Consider the following 17,974-nt stretch of genomic DNA (forward strand, 5'->3'; position numbering starts at 1 on the left):
GATTACAATCAGGTCATATCTTCATTGTCCTTGACCTCATATCATTGTTCAGTGACTGTTTGAGAGAAAGAAATGATGCAAGGGTGAGCCTCCGAATGAAACGTTCTCTCACTCAGGATTTTTACACCTCTGAAAGAGACACTCTGAGAGTTTATTCCCCTCTGAATTGAACACTTTTGGAATTTATACACCTCTAAATGAAACCCATGGAGATCTATGCAACTCTCAATCAAACACTGGCAGGGGCGGATTTAGGCGGGGGCGTGGCGGGCGTGCGCCCCCCCCCCCCCTAAAATTTGCAAAGCATAGGTTGTCCTCAGCTCAATAAAGTATCTGAACAGATGACGAATATTAATCTCGTCGCATTGCGTCTGTTTTAACATTCAAAGAAGTATATAAAACAGTAAGTTTAACAGAATCAACGTGATTACTAATAAACTGACCTACGGTTTATTTATAAGTTCTATAAATATATTATACTTCATCGCGGTACTGCGTTTGGTGAAAAAAATATCATAGGCTTTTAGCAGTTCAAGTAAAACAATGTGACATGGTAGTTGCGTATTTTATAAACAATTGCTTTGATAAGTTCAAAAACAACCCTACCTCACTTTCCCACGAAGTAGGCGAAAGTGCCCTACCCGCGATTGGGTTGGTTATTTCATTATGGCAGGGCCAAGAAAACAGTCCTGTGTAAATTCTTTCTTAATGAAAGATAGGAATACTGGTTCAAGCGAAAGGTTCGTTTATTAATTTGTATCATTGTTTAACATCTCTGTACGATATCAATAAATGTTTCTCACTTTCAACCTGTAAAGTTTGCCGAAGCATGCATAAACGGTGAAGGCCCCCAACCCGTACTACCGTATTACATAGGATCCCACGAAAATAAACATATCTTCGCAAGGACCTCATTCTGATTTTACAGGTTTGCGGTAGTTTGACACGACCTCCGGAAATAAAAGAAAAAAAAATTAAGAAAAGACAATTAAAAATCGCTTGCAAAAGTAGAAATTCTTGTTTTCAAAATCTTATATTGGTCGGTGAGCTATTATTGAGTCAATGAATAGAAGCTCGCAGATTTCTTGTTTATTAGAGTGATTACAAATTGTCAGGGGTGGATTTATGCGGGTTTAGCTTGAAACTTAAATTTCTCGCTAATTTTACCACAAAATATTTATTTCTCGCCACGCTTGGCAAGATATCTACATTGCACCCTCTCTAGAAGAATATTTCAATAATATTCGATAATAATACCTTCAAAAAAAACTCGCCTCAATCCGCTCGGCGGAAATTTTAGTTTGCGCCCCCCCCCCCCCCCCCCTAACCGAAAATCCTTGATCCGCCCCTGACTGGGGATTTATATACCTCTGAATGAAGCACTCTGGGGATTTATACATGTTTAAATGAACTCAGTGAGTTTATACACCTGAATCAAACACATGGAGATTTATACAACTTTTAATAATTTATGATCAGCTTTGGTTGAATAATTGATATATTATTATGAAATATTGCATAAAGGAAATCTATTAAACATCAAGTTAGTCAGTATCTGTTCTATCTTTTAATACTTCCCCAAAAATTGTATCACATGTTTTATAATAATGAACATGTAAAAATTGTCAGGAAATTTTAATTTGATTGAAAATGTTCAATAGGAAAACAGGTTTGTATGTTTTGTATATTTTACATGTTTTATGTATGAAAATAATTTGACAAGAAGGAAATTTTACATATACAATGTAATTTGAAGGGTGTGGTTTAAATGATATACTTGTGATGAATAGTACTTTCATCAACTCAATAATTTTTTTATATCACTTAATCAACATATTTATACCAACTAGTGCAAATAAAATTAAACAGTTTAATCATCAAAACATGCAGATATGTACACAATACACATTGAGGGTGTTTACCCCGACTGGCTGTACAATTTACACCAAGATATTATTGTCAATGGAGAATGATAGTTTTCAATGAGTAGGGAGGTGGAGATCCTCCATAGATTTAATCATATATGTTATAGTTATATATGGTAAATGCAGCTGGGTATCCAATTTCATTTAACAACAGGTTTGTGTAAACAGGATTGTATTCAAGACAACACTAAATTAAATAATCTTCACACAAGCACATTAACTGTTAATAAGAAGTTTTAAAGTGCAAAGAACACAATTGAAATATATTTCTAGCCCTGATGATGCAATGTTTTAAATACTATAGAATCTACAGGATAGACAACACTTACTGTTATCTTGATGATATTTTTTCATTAAATAATCAAGAATTTTCTCAATATACTGTTGAAATTTACCCCAAGGAATTTACTTTAAATGAATCAAATTTATTCGGTAATAACTGTCCTTTCCTGGATTTAGATATTTCGGTTTTTAACGGGAAACTCCACACTAAAATTTACGACAAAAGGGACGATTTTTCGTTCCCTATTGTTAATTTTCCATTTTTATACGCCCGGGACGGGACGTATTATGGTATACCGTTGTCCGTACGTCCGTCAGTCCGTCCGTCCGTCCGTCGTCCACACTTCGGACAATAACTCAAAAACACCTACACCAATTTCCATGAAACTTAAGTGAATTGTTTATATCTATTGATGTAAGCTCCCTTTCGTTTTTTTTTAATTTCAGATTTTAAGTTTTGGATTTATGGGGCTTTATTCATAAAAAAGGGGGGATTTTCAACACTTCGGACAATAACTCAAAAAGGCTTTCACCAATGTCCATGAAACTTTGGTGAATTGTTTATATCTATTGATGTAAGCTCCCTTTCAATTTTTTTAATTTCAGATTTTAAGTTTGGGATTTATGGGGCTTTATTCATAAAAAAGGGGGGATTTTCAACACTTCGGACAATAACTCAAAAAGGCTTTCACCAATGTCCATGAAACTTTGGTGAACTGTTTATATCTATTGATGTAAGCTCCCTTTCGTTTTTTTTTAATTTCAGATTTTAAGTTTTGGATTTATGGGGCTTTATTCATAAAAAAAGGGTGATTTTTAACACTTCGGACAATAACTCAAAAAGGCTTTCACCAATGTCCATGAAACTTTGGTGAATTGTTTATATCTATTGATGTAAGCTCCCTTTCAATTTTTATAAATTTCAGATTTTACATTTCCGTGTTATGAATTTTTATGCTTAAAAAAGGGGGTATTTTTCCAATTTTGGGACAATAACCAACACTTTCACAAAATTTTATGTATGGATGAAAAATTAAAGACAACAAGCTTAGTTAAATTTGAGGTAGCCTTAATAGTGCCAATTTTTTTGTGCATTTTTATTTATTATTTGGGGGGGGGGGGGGTATTTGACAGGGCTCACACTATTTCTAGTTGATCATATAAATTCATTTAAAGCATAAAAGACAAGTTAAAAGAGCAACGGGCGTATCATGCGCTAAAGCGCAGCCCTTTATTAGATGGTGATGTTCCTTTGGCACCATCTTACGGTGTTTATATTTCACAGCTCGTTCGCTATGCCCGTGTCTGTTGTGAGGTTTTTGATTTTAACGAACGTGATCTATGTATTACTGGTAAATTATTAAACCAGGAATATCGTTACCATAAATTACTTAAAACCTTTACTGAATTTTTCCATAGATATAAAGATTTAGTTTTGAAGTTTGGTTGTACTTGTAGAAAACTTATTTCAAACGGGATAGCACATCCTCATTTTTACGAAAATTTCGAAATGATCCATGTAAACTTATTGCTCCTTTAAATAAACTTATTCTAAAAGGTTACCAATTCAACATTGTAATATTAGATCATTGAATATTGTTTTTATTGGTATAAATTCTTGGGGTTCTTTGATATGCTGAATCTAAACATGTACTTAGATTTTTGATTATGGGCCCAGTTTTCAAGTTGGTTCAAATCAGGATCCAAAATTATTATATTAAGTATTGTGCAATAGCAAGAAATTTTCAATTGCACAGTATTCAGCAATAGCAAGAAATCTTCAATTGCATAGTATTGCGCAATAGCAAGAAATCTTCAATTGCACAGTATTGTGCAATAGCAAGTATTTTCAATTGCACAGTATTGCGCAATAGCAAGAAATATCTAATTGCACAATATTGTGCAATAGCAAGAAATTTTCAATTGGAGTTATCTTTCTTTGTCCAGAATAGTAGTTGAATCAACTTAAATCATTGTTTTATACGATATACAATTATATTCACTTTTACTACCAACTGATAAATTAAAACAATCTTTACCATTCAGTGATAACAAGCACTTTTTTTACATTTTTATATTTTATGATGTATTTAAATGAGTAGTTATTGTTGCAAACTCCATTAGAAATTTGAATTGAGATCTGGTTTAGAATAAGGGAAAGAGGGATGTGAAAAAAAAAAATTGGGGGGGAGGGGGGGGGGGGGGGGTCAATTTTTCGCACTATAACTTTAGTTTAAGCAAATAGAAATCTATGAAATTTTGACACAAGGTTTATGATCACTAAAGGAAGGTTGGAATTGATTTTGGAAGTTTTGGTTCCAACAGTTTAGGAATTAGGGGCCAAAAAAGGGCCCAAATAAGTATTATTCTTGGTTTTCGCAGCATAACTTTAGTGTAAGTAAATAGAAAACTATAAAATTTTAACACAAGGTTTATGACCATAAAAGGAAGGTTGGGTTTGATTTTGGGAGTTTTGGTCCCAATAATTTAGGAATAAGGGGCCCAAAGGGTCCAAAATTGAACTTTGTTTGATTTCATCAAAAATTGAATAATTGGGGTTCTTTGATATGCCAAATCTAACTGTGTATGTAGATTCTAAATTTTTCTTCCCGTTTTCAAATTGGTCTACATTAAGGTCCAAAGGGTCCAAAATTAAACTAAGTTTGAATTTAACAAAAATTGAATCCTTGGGGTTCTTTGATATGCTGAATCTAAAAATGGACTTAGATTTTTGTCGAGCCTGCAACTTTTGTTGCAGAAAGCTCGACATAGGGATAGTGATCCAGCGGCTACGGCGGCGGCGGTGTTAGCTCACTTCTTAAAAGCGATATATTTTAGAAGGTGGAAGACCTGGATGCTTCATATTTTGTATGTAGATGCCTCATGTTACGAAGTTTCCGTCAGTCACATGTCCATTGTCCTTGACCTTATTTTCATGGTTCAGTGACCACTTGAAAAAAAAGTTCAAATTTTTTGTAATGTTAAATTCTCTCTTACTGTAAGTAATAGGATAACTATATTTAGTATGTGCGTACCTTACAAGGTCCTCATGCCCTTCAGACAGTTTTCACTTGACCTGGACCTCATTTCATGGATCAGTGAACAAGGTTAAGTTTTGGTGGTCAAGTCCATATCTCAGATACTATAAGCAATAGGTCTAGTATATTCGGTGTATGGAAGGACTGTAAGGTGTACATGTCCAACTGGCAGGTGTCATCTGACCTTGACCTCATTTTCATGGTTCAGTGTTTAAAGTTAAGTTTTTGTGTTTTGGTCTGTTTTTCTCATACTTTATGCAATAGGTTTACTATATTTTTTGTATGGAATGATTGTAAGGTGTACATGTCTAGCGAGCAGATTTCATCTGACCTTGGCCTCATTTTCATGGTTCAGTGGTTATAGTTAAGTTTTTGTGTTTTGGTCTGTTTTTTCATACTTTATGCAATAGGTTTACTATATTTGTTGTATGGAATGATTGTAAGGTGTACATGTCTAGCGGGCAGATGTCATCTGACCTTGACCTCATTTTCATGGTTCAGTGGTCAAAGTTAAGTTTTTGAGTTTTGGTCTTTTTATCTAATACTATATGTCATAGGTCAACTATATTTGGTGTAGGGAAATATTTTATGATCTATATGTCAGTCGTGCAGGTTTTATTTGACCTTGACCTGGTTTTCACGGTTCATTGCTCAGTGTTAAGTTTTTGTGTTTTGGTCTATTTTCTTAAACTATAAGCAATAGGTCAACTATATTTGCTGTATGGAAGCATTGTTAGCTGTACATGTCTGCCTGGCATAGGGTTCAACTGACCTTGACCTCATTTTCATGGTTCATGTTAAGTTTATGTGACAGTCGTAATAAAGCTTTGTATTTAGGATTATCAACATAATATCAATGATTAGTAAAGAAGGCGAGACATTTCAGTGTGTGCACTCTTGTTTATTATTGGCCCAGTTTTCAAGGTGGTCAAAATCGGGGTCTAAAATTGAACTTTGTTTGATTTCATAAAAAATTGAATAATTTGGGTTCTTTGATATATGCCAAATCTAACTGTGTATGTAGATTCTTAATTTTTTTGTCCCGTTTTCAAATTGGTCTACATTAAAGTCCAATTGATGTAAAATTAAACTAAATTTGATTTTAACAAAAATTGAATTCTTGGGCTTTTTTGATATGCTGAATCTAAACATGTACTTAGATTTTTGATTATTGGCCCAGTTTTCAAGTTGGTTCAAATCAGGATCCAAAATTATTATATTAAGTATTATGCAATAGCAAGACATTTTCAATTGCACAGTATTCAGCAATAGCAAGAAATCTTCAATTGCACAGTATTGTGCAATAGCAAGTATTTTCAATTGCACAGTATTGCGCAATAGCAAGAAATATCTAATTGCACAATATTGTGCAATAGCAAGAAATTTTCAATTGGAGTTATCTTTCTTTGTCCAGAATAGTAGTTGAATCAACTTAAATCATTGTTTTATACGATATACAATGTATATTCACTTTTACTACCAACTGATAAATTAAAACAATCTTTACCATTCAGTAATAACAAGCACTTTTTTTACATTTTTATATTTTATGATGTATTTAAATGAGTAGTTATTGTTGCAAACTCCATTAGAAATTTGAAAGATCTGTTTTTGAATAAGGGAAAGAGGGATGTGAAAAAAAAATTGGGGGGGAGGGGGGGGGGGGGGGGTCAATTTTTCTCATTTCAGATTTCATAAATAAAATGAAAATTTCTTCAAACATTTTTTTGAGAGAATTAATATTCAACAGCATAGTGAATTGCTCAAATGCAAAACAAAAATTTTAAGTTCATTAGACCACATTCATTCTGTGTCAGAAACCTATGCTGTGTCAACTATTTAATCACAATCCAAATTTAGAGCTGAATCCAGCTTAAATGTTGTGTCCATACTTGCCCCAACCTTTCAGGGTTCAACCTCTGCGGTCGTATAAAGCTGCGCCCTGCAGAGCATCTGGTTGATTATAGGCTCAGTTTTCAAATTGGTCCGCATTGAGGTCTAAAGGGTCCAAAATTGAACTTTATTTGATTTCATCAAAAATTGAATTCTTGGGGTTCTTTGATATGCTGAATTTAGATTTTGGATACCATAATAGGTAAATGTCCAATTTAAAAATTTAAAGTTTTAAGTTTAAGTTCTTAGATCACATTCATTCTGTGTCAGAAACCTGTGTTGTGTCAACTATTTAATCACAATCCAAATTCAGAGTTGTATCAAGCTTGAATGTTGTGTTCATACTTGCCCCAACTGTTCAGGTTTCGAACTCTGCGGTTAAATAAAACTGCGCCCTGCGGAGCATCTGATTTACAATTTTTTTACTTTTACTGGACGTACAACTGAAAGTAGTCAATTCCTATGGTTATTTCAATAATTAACATGATATGACTGCAGTTTGCACTATTTCTAAACTTCCTGTGTCAGACATCGACAGTTCCAGCTCATCCCTACAAAAAACCCAGTTTTATAGGATTTCAAGTTTAGAAGTGAGATTAGACCTCTAAAAAGAAATTGAAACTGAGAAACATGACAATAAATAGTATAAGATTGAGGTAACATGCATACACGTATATGATAAATGACATAAAGTTGACCTCCAAAAGTATTGAGAGCCATTGGAACCAATTAAAGGTATTTTGGGCACTGCCATAATATTTTTGCCCCCACATGGTAAGGATTAACATGGTAATTCCAAATTTTAAAGTCCACTTGAACGCATATTTCATATCCATACCAGACACATTATCCTGATTCTGAGCTAAATTTTATACAATTTAAGCTTTATGGCTTTGATTATAAGCTAAGTCTATTTTTTTCCGTTTGAGTAGCAGATGTTCCATATGTTTCTTAGATCTAAAAGCCCTTATGAAAATCAGACGATATATGCTAGCAATGTTATTTGCAATATCATAGATCATAGGGTTTTTTTTAATTATCAATATTTTGAATTATTATATTTCATGTGTTAGGTCTAAGATCTAATATTTTATAAGAATTGTGTAATTTTCAATATTCTCTATAGTTAATGAAAATGTCCTCTTTGAAAAATTTATCAGTGCATATGATGATAAATAATAGAGCGTACATGTATTTCTGATATCTGAGGTTACCAATGAGATGATTTTAACCTGACAGTTCCGTCCAGTATGGTTGAGTATTGATTTAGTCTCTACTCTCAGCTTAGTTTACCAAGAACATTGACCTCATGTCCAATTTGGATCATCATTAGGACAAAATTAATACATTTTATCTGCAAAATAGCCAATATCCTTTTGTTATATTAGTTGTCTTGGAAGAAATGTCCACATTTTATCTGATATAGAGATAGAAACGCCTCATTAAAACATTCATTAGTGTCCAGTTATTCAGTCCAAAATTATTATTAATGATTTCTGTTACCCTGACAAGATGTGATTGATTAATTGATACATGTTTAATGTCCAGCCTCAAATTCAGGACAATATGGTGTAAATGTGACATTACTATCTTCACTTTTATTGTAGACAAAAATGCTAAGGAAGTTTGACCTGCTAGTTTGCAAGATGTTGAATTCCATAGGTAGACTAGACAGGTTTCCATACCCACACACATTAAACTGACTCTTAAAGCTCTTTCTCCTAGAAAGTGCATTCTAGTTATTGAGAAAAACAAGCAAGATGAATTTTTTATTCCAACAGTCTGTGTAAAATTTCTGAGGCCAAACCTTAGAACTTCAGAGCTTTGTCTACAAAATAATTGATGTACATTCAATAATACTGTCCTTTAAATTAACAATTTTGATTGGTCTACACAAGAGGGTGAACTTAAAAAAGTTGTCTCTCGCTAAGCCATAGGATAGAGTAAATTATTTCCCTCATATAAGCTCAAATCAAAATCTGGCATTTTAACATGAAGTATTATAATATGAGATTTAGAAACACGTTAATGGTGAACTTATGCTAAGTGTCTAAAATTTATTTTAATTTACAATTGAAATCAGAGCTCATGTAATTTTACTATTTTAAAGAGCAGATCTAAGCAGGCAAAATCAGTTGTTACCTTGACCTTAAACAGTTGCTAATTTATTGGCAAAATCTATGAAACCTCCTTTTATGAATGTAGAAATGTGTGAGACAGTTTAACATGGAATTAACAAGTCTTGCAAAACATTCTTATAAACTGTCAAACCAGACAGAAACATATAGAATTTATATACTTACATGCTTAGATGTTTGATGAAACATAAACTTTAAAGTGGAAACACTACGTATGATTGAGGAAACTCTTACTATCATTGAACTGAATGAATCATTATCACCAATCATATATCAGCGCTTCATTTATTAAGTGTCTGACAGTTTTCAAAAAGTCATTTTTTATTTGGAGATGGTACTTAAAGGTCAGTTGTGAAAGATTTTGTATATCTTGTATTGTAGCCATGATGACTCCACAACAGCATGCTCAGCTGAATGTAAGACAACAACAACTATTCAATCAACAACAACAGATTATGAATAGAGCCAATGCTTTGGCACAGTCTCAACCAAGGCCTCCTCTTCAGGTAAAATTATCATATGATTTATTTAAGATATATGTGATATGATTGCCAATGAGATGACTTTCCACCAGAGACCAAATAATGATAAGTTATCAACTATAGATTGCTGTAAGGCCTTGCTAACAACTTAAAATTTTACTTCAGGCTGATAATTTATCTGGTATATTAGCAACGCAGAAATTTACTTTAGGGAACCTTATAAGTATATATAAATACTAAGGAATTCAGGAAATCTATGATGCTAATTTGTCGCAGACAAAATCAAGGCATCTTTTTTGAGTAAATAAAGATGTTACTTTGTCACAGTCACATTCAAAGCCTCACCATAGGTAAAATAAGGATTTAACTTTATCACTGTAGGTAAAATAAGGATTTAACTTTATCACTGTAGGTAAAATTAGGATTTAACTTTATCACTGTAGGTAAAATAAGGATTTTACTTTATCACTGTAGGTAAAATTAGGATTTAACTTTATCACTGTAGGTAAAATTAGGATTTAACTTTATCACTGTAGGTAAAATTAGGATTTAACTTTATCACTGTAGGTAAAATAAGGATTTAATTTTATCACTGTAGGTAAAATGTGTTGCACTTTGAGCCAGGATTACCCAAAGCCTCCATGGCATATGAAATTACAATGTAAGATATGTAATGAAATGCATCCATTTATGTAAAGTTTAAGGTTGTCTAAAGAAAGCATTGTCAAAAAGAATTGGCTTTTAGTATTAACATTATCAAGTATTATAACAATAAAAATACCAAGCATAACTCACATGTATTAAAGGGTTGGCTACAAGTTGGAATTTTCTGTTTTTTTGTCAAGCCTGTGACCGTCTGTCATATGTCCATTGTCCTTGACCTCATTTTCATGGTTCATCGTTAAATATTAACTTTTCAAGGTTAAGCTTGTTTCCTAGATACTATAAGCAATAGGTCAACTTTATTTAATGCAGATATTGATTGCTAGGTGTACATGTCTGGCATTACTTTTTTTTTTACCTCAACTTCATTTTCATGATTCATTGGTCAATGTTAAGTTTTCCTGGTTAAGTTCCTTTCTCAGTAACAGTTGAGTATTAGCAAAAGGTCAATTCTATTTGGTGTATGGAACAATATAACCGTTAAGGTGTTCATATATTTCCGGTTTTGTTAATGTGACCTTGACCTCATTTTCTTTGATCATGTTTATGTGATACTTGTTGTTAAGCTTTATATTTAGGACTATTCAATGGAGAAGGTGACACATTTCAGCGTGTGCTGCTCTTGTCTTATATAGATATATATGTATAAAACAAGGATGTAAACCATTGTTCACTTGTAGAGAACATATATAATGCAGTCCAGCCATTTGAGTATGACTATGAGAACACAATATGATAGATAATATGTAATTCTTCACATAGAATTGAGTAATTGGTATCTTTATATTCAGTTAATTTTGTTACTTCCTAGAAATTATGTAATCTCTGAATAATATCTACTTAAATTGGTCCTCTTATAAAACACTTGAAAAGACTGTAATTAAAAAACTCTTAAAAACATTTTAATAATAAATCAAGGATAACCATGCAGACTTTTCATACTTATTACATAATATTTACCTGTTTTACATGTATTGTGTTAGCCCACATTGTCCTTAAGAGACTTGAGTGCAGTTAAGAGTACACTATTTTAATGTACTTTAATGTAAGGAATAGTAGTTTCATCAGTAGAATTGATAGAAATTGTATTCTTGATTTTTGATAATCTTTCTGTTTAGCACTTTGACATTTCTGGTGATGTAATGAGAGAAAAACTGACCAAAGCATTGTGTAATGCCATCAGTTTCAAAATATATAGCTTTCAAGCTGGGTTTTTTTCAATCAGATTTTATTTTAATAAACTTGTATGGGCAAATACATTTGCAATTCGTACTTTGATAGATCAGAGAGATATTTTATTTTATTGGGGATACCTGATGTATTGTGATCAGTAATTAATTTATTTGTTTTTGAAGCTGCAATTAAACATGACCACCATAATATCCCCATTGTTACGAAGAATAATAAAAAATCTAAAAGAGGGCATAATGAATGATAGCTTTTAGGAAAAATTTCTCAACTTTACCCCTTTTAAGGAATTATCATTTAGAAAATCAACTTTTATCAAACACCTTCTACCAAAATTATTAAAATTAAAAGAAAACCCATGTAAAGGAGGTATGCCATACCATAACAGCTAATTAATTTATCAGTTATCTAATGTGACTAAGTAATAGAAATAATCAATTAAGGGAAACATTTAAAAAAATAATTCCTGTTATCTTTTTTTTATGCATTGTTCAATTTTCATTTTTCTCTCTCACTACAATGAGCATAAGTCTGGACAGGAAGATTAGAAGTATTTTAACACAATTTATGTGTCTAACATTTCTCAGGGAATATCCTTAAGCCAAGTGACTCTTTCAAGCCTTGAGAAGTCTGATTTAAGTCTAAAAAAAGTATTGCTGTAATAGAAATTGTGATGTTTTACAATCCAGTTCAACTACAGTATTATATACAGCATATTTGATGTCTGTAATACCTTAATGTATTTCACTGTTGTACACCTCTACCCAATATGGAATAAACAAACAGACCGCAATACATGCAGTTAAACCGAGTCCAAAGTTACAATAGGTATAAACCTTAGCCTTTTTAGATTCTCCAAGAACCCTTCATTACAATACTTTTGAACAACGTAGCACTCTTTTAACACCATAGTTTTTTGGCTGACATTATATTTTACATTGCAGAGACAAGATGCTTTCATTGTAACCTCAGCTCAGCATGTACCACAACAACAGGTATCTCAGGTCCTACCAGCTGCTTCTGTAAGCTCTTTACTTTGTTACACCCAGTAAACTTTGACCTCTACATAATTTAGTGTTCCTATTATTCCTTGAATGCACTTGTTACACCCTGTAAACTTTTACCTTTACCTATAATTTATTGTTCCTATTATTCCTTGAATGCACTTGTAAACTTTGACCTTCACCTACAATTTATTGTTCCTATCATTCCTTGAATGCACTTGTTACACCCTGTAAACTTTGACCTTCACCTATAATTTATTGTTCCTATCATTCCTTGAATGCACTAGTCACACCCTTTAAACTTTGACCTTCACCTATAATTTATTGTTCCTATTATTCCTTAAATGCACTTGTTAAATCCTGTAAACTTTTACCTTCACCTATAATTTATTGTTCCTATTATTCCTTGAATGCACTTGTTACACCCTGTAAACTTTGACCTTCACATGCCTTAATGTTCTTTTTATTCCCTGTTTGCAATTGTTATTCCCTGAAAGCATTGACCTAATCTTTTTCCTTTTTAACCGGATTTTTTTGTGACAAAATTGTCGGTTACTGATTTGGGGATGTACGGCGGGCGGTCGGTTGGTCGGGCGTCCGGGCGGCTGGGCGGCACCAAATGTTGTACGTGCATTTTCTCATGAACCGTGCATCCAAAGGTTTTAAAATTTTAATATGTTGTTACTGACAACAAAATAAAGAATGACTTTTACCGTTAAGGAGTTATGGTTCTTAAAAGATTGAAAAATGGCGTTTCCAGTCGTGTCCGTGCATTTACGCATGAACTGTTCAACCAAAGCTTCCCAAATTTAAATATGTTGTTACTGAAGACAAAATGGAGGTCAAGATCAAGAATGACTTTTACCGTTCAGGAGTTATGGTTCTTGAAAGATTGAAAAATGGTGTTTCCAGTCGTGTCCCTGCATTTACTCATGAACTGTTCAACCAAAGCTTTTCAAATTTTAATATGTTGTTACTGATGACAAATTGGAGGTCAAGTTCCATAATGTCGATTTTGACTTTTACCGTTCAGGAGTTTTATGGTTCTTGAAAGATAAAAAAAATGGCATTTCCATTCATGTTGTTGCATTTACTCATGAATCATTCAACCTAAGCTCTTTCAAATTTTAATATGTTGATACTGATGATAAAATGCAGGTCAAATTTGATATTGACAATTTTCACTTTCACCGTTCATCAGTTATGGTTCTTGTGATATTGCCAGGAGACAAATAAGTGTTAATAAATCCGATTTGCTGTCGTTGTGACAGCCTCTTGTTATTCCTTGAAAGCACTAGTTTGTTAAGTTAGATACAAACCTGGTACATGTAAACTGCAAAACACACTCACAACCTGTTCCAACTAAAAATCAATGATTGAATTTGTTGAATTTGTTCATTTTCAAAAATTGAGCTTGTGAAAATGCATTATATTTTGCAGTTATTTGCTGTTTATTTAGATGTAATATGTGAAACTGTATTTTGAATGCATACATTGCATGCATGTAGAAAATTTTGAAAAATCAAATATATAACCAGTGCAATTTGGGGGAAAAGTTCACTGTTTTTTTATGATTATGTTGTGTATAGAAACATAAAACAGTAAATTTCCCCCCAAAATCTAATTGATTATTAGCTTGATTTAATTTGTTTACTTGACAGAGTACCAGAATGACCTACCCTAACCTGTTGAAAAAAATATAAAGTACAAATCATACCAGTTTCCCTTTGTCTATTTTGATTCTGTTTTAACAGAGCAACAATATTTAAACAGTTTTGTCTTACCTAATCTCTATGGTATTTGCAGTTTTTAGTAGTAAAGAGCATAGATTTTCATCCATCCATTGTATATCTGTCATATCTGTAGTAAACATTGTAATCTCATTCTCTTATTATTACTGAAGAAGATGAGATCAAAACTTGCCTTGTTGCTTGTGTTGCTAAATAATGAGTAATGACAAAATGGCCATGTAAAAAAATAGTTCAATTTTAATCAAAATGAAAATAATGTTTACAATTGTGGTTCTTCAACCAACCAATATGGTCACAGGCATGAGATTTGTAACCTAAAACTCAGTCACTGGGAGCCTTTAAAAAGATATGAAGAAATAGTGATTGTGTGACAAATCTTTTTCCTATGAAGCTAAACCTATTGTAAGGTTGCATTTGGGAGAGGCCTACCAAATGTTACTAAACTGCTTTTATAAGTGACCAGTGTTGGACTTTGATATAGATTGGAGCTAAGCTATTTCAATGTATATAGAGGTTATTTACTGAGACTCCTGTTTCATCTTTATAGCTCACCTGGCCTGAAAGGCCAAATGAGCTTTTCTCGTCACTTGGCGTCCGGCGTCGTCCGTCGTCTGTCGTCGTTAACTTTTACAAAAATCTTCTCCTCTGAAATTGCTGGGCCAAATTTAACCAAACATGGTCAAAATCATTATTAGGGTATCTAGTTTAAAAATTGTGTCCGGTGACCCAGCTTACCAACCAAGATGGCCGCCATGGCTAAAAATAGAACATAGGGGTAAAATGCAGTTTTTGGCTTATCACTCAAAAACCAAAGCATTTAGAGCAAATCTGACAGGGGGGTAAAATTGTTTATCAGGTCAAGATCTATCTGCCCTGAAATTTTGAGATGAATCGGACAACCCGTTGATAGGTTGCTGTCCCTGAATTGGTAATTTTTAGGAAATTTTGCTGTTTTTGGTTATTATCTTATATTATTATAGATAGAGATAAACTGTAAACTGCAAAAAGGTTCAGCAAAGTAAGATCTACAAATAAGTCAAGAGGACCAAAATGGTGGACCAAATTAAACCAAACTTGGCCACAATCATCATTGGGGTATCTAGTTTAAAAATTGTGTCCAGTGACCCGGCCAACCAACCAAGATGGCCGCCATGGCTAAAAATAGAACATAGGGGTAAAATGCAGTTTTTGGCTTATCACTCAAAAACCAAAGCATTTAGAGCAAATCTGACAAGCCGTTGTTGGGTTGCTGCCCCTGAATTGGTAATTTTAAGGAAATTTTGCTGTTTTTGGTTATTATCTTGAATATTATTATAGATAGAGATAAACTGTAAACATCAATAATGTTCAGCAAAGTAAGATTTACAAATAAGTCAACATGACCGAAATGGTCAATAAGGAGTTATTGTCCTTTATAGTCAATTTTTAACAATTTTCATAAAATTTGTAAATTTTAACTATCATTTTCCACTGAAACTACTGGGCCAAGTTCTTTTATATAGATAGAGATAATTGTAAGCAGCAAGAATGTTCAGTAAAGTAAGATGTACAAACACATCACCATCACCAAAACACAATTTTGTCATGAATCCATCTGCTTCCTTTGTTTAATATTCACATAGACCAAGTTGAGCTCTTTAGAGCCTCTTAGTTTTTTCAAAATATGGGATAAATTTGTCAGGTCTGTAAACTAGTTTTAAGCAAACAGCATTGAGATTGGCATATAAAGCAATGTTAAGGAGTTATCCCTATTTGCATTATAGTATCATTTGTTCTTATTTTTTTGTAGCAAATGGGATTCAATCAGCAGGTACAGCCAGGCATGCAAAGACAGGTAAGAAATCAAACTCTGAGATTGGTTTACATCTATGAATTGTAATCTGTACCCTTTCATCTGCATCTCACTTTTGGTAAAAAAAAAATGGAAAACAGTTGGGCAAAGATTAGACTAGAACCAGTTCCATCCTTCTGCTCATCTCAAACATTCAAAATTTTCTGATTAGAAAATGAAAGTACAAGAAGATCTGGGTATGATTGCAAATGAGAGAACTAATATCTGTCATAGACCGAAGGACAAGATTGTAAATGACTTTTTTAGTGTGTGTAAATTGATTGGTTGGTAGCTTAACATCCAGTAAAAATATTTCATGCATATTCATGAGGAGTGATTTTCCTCATGAACATTTTGCAAATGTTCGTAGAAAGGAAATGGAGATGACAGGTAACACAAGTCTTCTATGAAAGACTCCCACATTTTGAAATACATGTGCTTAAATTAGGGTCACATGCTCCGTATTTCAGTTGCTGTGATTAAATGTTGAAGCTTCCATACTTATAATGTTAGTTTTTCTTGTAATTTCAGTTCTCATATACTAACCTACCTTTTATCCTATAATATTAAACATATACAAGTGCATCTATGAAAGTATAGGATCATATAAACGGTAGGTCACTATATTGAACAGCTTACACTTAATTGCCTTATATTCAGATTAACATATTGAGTTATGTTCTAGACTATAAATTGGCCTACAATCATAGCTGTCAGAAAAGATTGTCTTGGGGAGTATAAATACTCTCCTTAAATAGCAAGTTACACTGACTTTACACTGACTTAAATTAAGCTCCATGTTTGAGTTCTCAAATAGCCTGTGACCTACAATTACTTAAAGATACATTTATAAGAGCGTATAAATAATGAAAATATTTGAAAGATATTAAAAATATTTATTAGTATTTTGCTGATACAATAATCAAGAGGGACTGTAAACAGCAAGAATTTTCAGAACAATGAGCTTTGCAGATAATTTATACAGCCAGCCAAAATTGTCAATTGTCTCCTTAATTGGAGTTATTTTTCCTTAAAGCCTTGGAGGTGGTCACAACGAATCCACGACACATCTATGCAGCGCCACGACATGAAATTTCTTCAAATCGCAGGTCATCTATGATCATGCACCTTTTTTACTCCGCATTTTCTTGTTGTGTCACTGTGTTGTGGCGGTCGTGAGAGTGTCTTATCACGTTCCTGCGATTGTCTTGCGATAAATACATTTTCATGGATACCAACATAAACCATTTTAATAAAAAAAAAATCGTATGACTATCGTACGGCAATCTCACAACTGTCGCAAGACACTGGTGATACAGCCGCTCGATTGTATCACGAATACCAAATTCGTACTATGCTTGCACAACATTGTTTGTCTGTCATACGACAGTGGTACGTTCGTTTTGCAACATGTTTTCGTTTTATTTAGAAGAATACAATTCGGCGGGAATGAATGTTTTAAAATACATACCGTCTGCCGTTTAAAGAGGATGGCTATTCCACCAGCATATTAGGCTTGGCCTTGTTGAATAGGAGCCTTGCCAGTTCCCAACAAGAGCAAACTTTGGTCCTGTTAGCGTTGCTACAACCTTTCTTTTGTTAATTTTCCTTTTCTGGTTTAAATTCACTAAACAATTATAATATTAACTAATACAAAAAAACGTCGTTTACTTGGACCGAACTTATAATGATACTGAAAACCTGAAAAATAGCCCAAACAACTAACGATTGTCGTATGACTGTTGCACGACCGACTTGTGACAAACCCACGACAGTACA

General features: G+C 33.1%; 1 protein-coding gene across 8 annotated transcripts in view; it reads left to right on the forward strand.

The window, feature by feature from the left end:
• Positions 1-17,974, forward strand: part of LOC139527666 (mediator of RNA polymerase II transcription subunit 15-like) — a 114,385-nt gene that overhangs the window by 60,685 nt on the left and 35,726 nt on the right. For 3 of the 8 annotated variants that reach the window (XM_071323230.1, XM_071323233.1, XM_071323234.1), the window contains 3 exons: positions 9,658-9,782; positions 12,554-12,631; positions 16,154-16,198. In XM_071323230.1, the coding sequence (XP_071179331.1) occupies positions 9,658-9,782; positions 12,554-12,631; positions 16,154-16,198 (248 nt within the window). Of the gene's footprint in view, positions 1-1,599; positions 1,670-9,657; positions 9,783-12,553; positions 12,632-16,153; positions 16,199-17,974 lie in introns of those variants that run through there. The other 5 variants (XM_071323231.1, XM_071323235.1, XM_071323232.1 and 2 more) reach the window with 3 other exon arrangements.

This window comes from Mytilus edulis, chromosome 6 (assembly GCF_963676685.1).
Source record: "Mytilus edulis chromosome 6, xbMytEdul2.2, whole genome shotgun sequence".
Classification (NCBI taxonomy): Eukaryota; Metazoa; Mollusca; class Bivalvia; order Mytilida; family Mytilidae; genus Mytilus; species Mytilus edulis.